At 35.0% G+C, this 6281-nt stretch overlaps 2 protein-coding genes across 4 annotated transcripts in view; both read right to left on the reverse strand.

Annotated features, from left to right (window-relative positions):
• The window catches only part of LOC126952680 (24-hydroxycholesterol 7-alpha-hydroxylase), a 104957-nt gene extending 98700 nt beyond the window's left edge, over positions 1-6257 (reverse strand). For 2 of the 3 annotated variants that reach the window (XM_050787483.1, XM_050787484.1), the window contains exon 1: positions 5832-6257. In XM_050787483.1, the coding sequence (XP_050643440.1) occupies positions 5832-6008 (177 nt within the window). In that variant the 5' untranslated portion in view covers positions 6009-6257. The remainder of the gene's footprint in view (positions 1-5831) is intronic. The other variant, XM_050787482.1, reaches the window with a different exon arrangement.
• RCAN2 (regulator of calcineurin 2) overlaps positions 1-6281 on the reverse strand; it is a 478595-nt gene that overhangs the window by 401596 nt on the left and 70718 nt on the right. The gene's annotated exons all lie outside the window — the stretch shown is intronic.

The raw sequence follows: 6281 nt of genomic DNA on the forward strand, positions 1-6281 counted from the left end.
TTCTGCACCTTTGCCAAAAACCAGTTGGCATACTTGTGTGGATCTATCTCTAGAGACTCTACTTTGTTCCACTGATCTTTGTGTCTATCCTTCTGCCAGTACTACATCATCTTGATTAATAATAGGCCTTGAAATTGAGTGGAATGATTCCTCTTATTCTATTCTACTTTTTCAAAATTGTTTTATTTATTTTAGTTTCTTTGCCTTTCCGTATAAATTTTAGAATAATCTTGTCTATATCTACAGCAAATCTTGCTGGGAATAGTATTTGCATCAAACCTGGATATCAGTTTGGAGGAAACTGACATTTTTAATATGTTGACTTTTCCAATCAGGAACACAGTATGTGTCTCCCTTAAGACCTTTGATTTTTTTCATCAGTGTTTTGTGGATTTTAGCATACAAGTTCTATATGTTTTGTTAGATTTATACCTAAATATTTCTTGAGTTATTATAAATGGTAATGTATTTTTAATTATGGTTTCCACATGTTCATTGTTCGTATGTAACCAAGCAATTGATATTTTTATGTATACCTTATATTTATTCCAGAGGTTTTTGTAGACTCCTTGGGATTTTCTACATAGACAATCATGTCATCTGCAAATTAAGACAGTTTTATTTCTTTTTTCAAATCTATATGTATTTTATTTTATTTTCTTACTTTATTGCACAGGCTAAAATTTCCAGCACTATACTGAATAAGAGTTGTGACAACAGAGATCTTTGTTTTGTTCCCAATCACATGGAAGTATTTAGTCTTTAATCATTTAAGTGTCCTGTTAACTGAAGGATTTTTGTAGATGTCCTTTATAGAGTTAGGAAATTTCCCTCTATTCCTTATCATGAATGGATATCAGGAATGGATATCAAATTTTGTCAAATGCTTTTTCTGTATCAATTATGTACTTTTTCTTCTTTAGCTTGTTAATACAGCAGCTTACATGGATTGACAGACTTCACTTGGTAATTTGTCTTATATATTGGTAAATTTTATTTGCTGATATTTTGTTATTTTTGCATCTATTAGTATATTCATAAGTAATATTTGTCTGTAGTTTTCTTCTGTACTATCTGTGGCTTGATATCAAGGTAATGCCAACTTCATAAAATAGACTGGGAAATGTTTCTATGTCTTCTACTTTCTGGAAGAAATAGTATAGAACTCATAGTTAATTCTTTTTTAAACATTTGGTATAGTTTTCCAATGACACAATCTGGGCCTAGAGAATTCTTTTTGGGAGGTTATCAAATTACAAATTCAATTTTCTTAATAGTGTAGGGCTATTAAAATTATGTATTGTATATTGGATAGTTTTGTTAGAATATGTTTTTCTAGGAATTGATCCATTTTATGTAACTTGTTAAATTTCTCTTTGTAGAGTTATTCATAGTATTTTCTTATCATCCCTTTTGATGTCTGCAGTGATATTCCCTGTTTCATTCAAACACTGGTCATTTGTGTTTTCTCTATCAGTTCTGCAAGAAGTCTGGCAATGTTACTGGTCTTTTCAAAAAACCAGTTCTTTCTTTCATTGATTTTCCTTATTTTATTTTTTTAATTTTCAACTTCATTGATTTCTGTTCTTTACTATTTCCTTCCTTCTGCTTTATTTGGGCTTATTTTACTCTTTTTTAGAAGGAGATGATTCTTGAAAGTTTATCAATTTCAGATTTTTCTTTTCTAATATAAGCACATAGTGACAGAAACTGTGCTACATTGTATTTTTATTTTAATTTGGTTCAATCTATCTTTTATTTTTCAAGAGACTGGGTTAAAATATAAAGACTCCAAAAAATTGAAAGGGATAGAAAAATATGTATTATCCAAACAGTATCCAAAACAAAATTGGTGCAGCTTTAATAATACAAGAGAAAGTAGATTTTAACTCAACATAGATGACTACAGGTAAGACTTCAAATATCACTTGGAGTGGCTTAAAGGAGGTACCCTTCCCAAGAGCTGTTCTGCAGACAAACTGCAGAAGTTGTCTAATTTACCTATTTTACTGTAGGGAACTTTATCTTTTTGGAGACTGCTTGACATTTAGATCCTATGCCCACATTTTCAGAATTTCACATTCTACACCTGTTGGCGGGAGGTAGACACCATTTCCCTGATTAGAACCTGAAAAATAATGATGCTTTATTGAGCCAATATTTTTCCAACAATTTACTTAAACTATTTATTGAATATTTTTACAAAATACCAAACTTCAGCCTAGTACACTTTGGGACACTGTGTTTTCAAATAATGCCTCCATTGTGTCAACAAATAGATACTTGTAGATAGCTGCAGATAGTCTATACTATTACGTGTTTAAAATAACTTTCTTAGAGTGCCAGAAATTTTATCAATGTCTCATTCTTAAAAAATGGTAAATTTTAATCAACAAAAGACAGATATAACCAGGCAATTTGAAGCATAAACAAAATCCTCTGTCTCAATTATAAAGTACAAAGTATCAGGTTTGCAATATGGGTTTTTCTTTTGTAATAGAATTTCGTAACTAAAGATTGGGTTCTAGCCATCTCAAGGCTCAACTCAGGTAGTAGTATTCACTACCAAGCTGACACGGTTGGTAGCAGAATTTAGTTTTTCACAGGCTATAGGATTGAAGACCTTTGATTTTTACTGGGGCTGGCCAGGACCTCCCTCTATTTCTTGCCTTGTAGTCCTCTCTATAATGACAGCTCTCATCATCAAAGAGTGTAAACTAGGAAGGCAATTGAGTCTGTCATCAAGATGAAAGCCCTAATCACAGAAGTAACATCAGATCACTTGTGCCATATTCTGTTCATTAGAGGTGAGTCACTAGGTTTTGTTGACACTCAAAAGGAGGTGATTACACAAGGGAATCATTGTAGGATCATTGCAGGCTATCTTAGAAATCTGACTACCCCATGTCTGTCGATGAGGAAACTTATTAAATAAATGCAGCCATATCCATGCATCTTCAAAGATAAGAATTAGGAGTTCTATATGGTACTAATATGTAAAGAGTAAATACCTATTGACAAAGGAACAGTGTGAATAATATGACATATTCTGCTTATAAGGTGGAAAATAATTCTATAATTCTATTTGCTTGTATACAGTTAAAGAAACCATGAATCAACATATAAGAAATGAATTACAGGGTTGCCAAGGTTGGGAGTGAGGAGTGAGAACTGGGTGGAAGGGAAACAGAGGTTGAAGGGACTTTTCCTGTAGTTTTTATATTTACAATTTTTTGAACCATATAAATGCATAATCTATTCAAAGATTAAATACAAATAATACGAAGATTATTTTGTGGTCACCAAAGTTGTCTCTTTTCAGTATTCTAGAGGGGCATGAGAAGCTGAGAGTATTAGCTAATGATGGAATTTTAGAAGTTTTTTCTTGAAGGTTCAATATGCCATAAGTAGTGTCTTATGCGGTTGCCATTTAGATGCAATTTCGCATCAAGTCTACTGAGTACCTGTTGCAGCCACTGCAAAAACTCAGAATGGAACCTCCCACCCAAGATTTGGTTTGGATGTCAAGACAGTGACTACATTTACACACACACACACACACACACACACACCCCGACCCCCCGAGAGGGTATGAAGAGGTTTATTTCATACATAATGAGACTTCTCTGGGGAAAGTAGGGCAGTCCTCTCAAGCTGATCTGAAAATGATTTGAGAAAACAGTGAAGAAAGACAGGTCTTAGGGTTTTATTATGGTTAGGGGGGTAGGCTGGTGTGAGCCTTCCTGCATGAAGGTTGGGGTTTGTGCGGTTTGAATCTCTCCTGGCACCAAAGGTGGGAGCACCCTGGCTTTTTTTTTTTTTTTTTTTTTTTTTTTTTTCAAATCATACTGGCCAGATTAAGGGTACAAGAAGAGGCAAGGGTGAACTTTAAAAGCTTTTAGTAGTAAAACATCAAATAAAGCAGTCGTATTCTTTTTTTAAAGAGACAAGGTCTTGCTCTGTTGCCCAGGCTGGAGTGCAGGGGCTCAGTCATAGCTTACTGGAACCTGGAACTCCTGAGCTCAAGCAATCCTCCCGACTCAGCCTCCCGAGTAGCTGGGACTACAGGCGTGTGCCACTGGACCAGGTTAATTTTTTTTATATTTAGTTTTTGTAGAGATGACGTCTTGCTATATCTCCCGGGCTGGTCTTAAATTCCTGGCCTCAAGCAATCCTCCCATCCCTGCCTCCCAAAGTGTTGAGATTACAGGTGTGAGCCACGGAGTCCAGCAATAACTTGTTTTGTTTAGTCAGGATAGCAACAGAGACCTCACAAATATTTAGCCTTCTGACACAAGCTTGTAAAAAAACATTCCTTAAAAATTATCAAAATTATATGCGTAAAGAAGGCGGTGGGAGACAAAGGAGTATTTCTTTAGGAGATATAATTTTTCATCTATCAGACAAGCAAAAATTGCAAAGAATTATGGCATTCAGTGTGGCCCAGGATATGAGAAGTTAGGCAATTCCATACAGTCAATGGAAAATAAAAATTGCATATTCATACACCATTAACACCTTCATATAAACAATTTCAATGTGCATGTCCTTTGACTCAGCAATTCTACTCCTAGAAATGTATTCTGAGTAAACAATCAGATAAATGCAAAATGTACAACCACACAATCAATACATGCACACACACACCCAAGAATGTTCACTGGAGCATTGGTTGAGAGAAAGAAAAAAGGTTGGCAGCAACCTATAAACCCAACTATTGAGATTTAAGTAAACTAGTGTATCCTCCTATGACAAAATATAGCCATAAAAGGAAGATTCAAAGTATTTCATGATACAGGAAAGTTATTAACATTATATGTTAAAGTCGAAAGGACATAAAAGAGTATTACACTATTATTCCATTGTTGTTCATTAAATAGTTGTAAATACATAGGAAAAAGACCAAAATAATATAAATACACTAAATTTTTACAGTATTTCTGGTGTGATATGCTGGGTTATTTTTATTTTCATCTTAGTTCTCTTTAATTTTCTATACCTTTTTTACTAAATTGGAATCTCAGAGATTTTGAAGGTAAATGATCAGTGGCAAAATAATGCTACTACGTATAAATTAATTCTACAAATTGGGCTAACCAGAAGGAAAACGGGTCACCACAGAAAGTATTATAATTCATAAGAATAATGATAATTAATATGGTACAAATTTATTAGACAATCAAATATCATAAAATCTTTGTGACTGGAAATTGAATAAAAGACTTAAATTGAATTAACTTAAAAGACATTAATAAAGGTCTGTTCCTTAAAGTGCTGAGACATTTAAAAGATACTTTCAAAACAAAAACATCTAGTACAAGGAAGATTACTAGTCTCCTCAGGCCGTAGTGAAAATGGAGCACATCATCATCAAATAACAACGTCAGCTAAAAATACAGAGCCTGTTTATTTTGTATGAACCAACTGTGCAAGCAATTTGTGCAATACTTTGGTGTTAACTCCGATTTGGATACGAATTACTCATTTTCACAAACTTAAATTGGATTACACTTTATCTTTCCCAATTACCGCAAACATTTACTGAACACGTATACATTTGGAACTTCGATGAAGTAAAAACATGAAAAGTTAATCTCTACTTCCAAAAATGTAGATGCACGCTGCAATTGTATGTCATTTCTTTCGCAAAATTTTGCACAGAATACTGCTGTTAATTGTTAGTAGAGGATTTCAGAAATGACTAGATCCTTTAGTTGAGGCAAGCAGGTATGTTCCCCGTGTTCTAGCACTGCACTTAGGAGCCAATGAAAGAAAATTTTAAAAAGAAAGCAGAGTCTCCTCTGGAGACCCCGCCTGCCACGACCACATACCTTGATTCTTGCTTTCTCTATAAATTCTAGAGGGGCTTTCCCAAACTCAAATCCAACTCCAATCCAAGGAATCCAGCCCCTGATGCACGGGGGTCTACGCAAATTCTTCCGCTGAAGGAGTAAGAACAGAGCAAGGCAACCCAGGATTATAATCACTGTTGGGAAAATTAGTTCCATGTTTTTGTCCGGCACCTTCCAGAATCAGAGAAGTGTGAAATAGTCCTGCCGTCCTGACACTTGCTTCTTTTTTACGGGCTACGGAACCTGCCAGGACTCTCAATCTTTCTGCTGCAACTTTTGCAGCTCTCCTTCGTAACTGTAGCTTCCTTTCTCTGTCCCAATTTTTAGGTGATTTTTGCATTGTCGTTCCCTCCCACTTCCACTTCTCTTTGAATCTCAGCCAGCGCGGAAAAAATGCAGGGAGGGGCAGGGCAGGGCTGGGCTAGGACT

The sequence above is a fragment of the Macaca thibetana genome, chromosome 4 (genome assembly GCF_024542745.1).
Source record: "Macaca thibetana thibetana isolate TM-01 chromosome 4, ASM2454274v1, whole genome shotgun sequence".
Lineage (NCBI taxonomy): Eukaryota > Metazoa > Chordata > Mammalia > Primates > Cercopithecidae > Macaca > Macaca thibetana.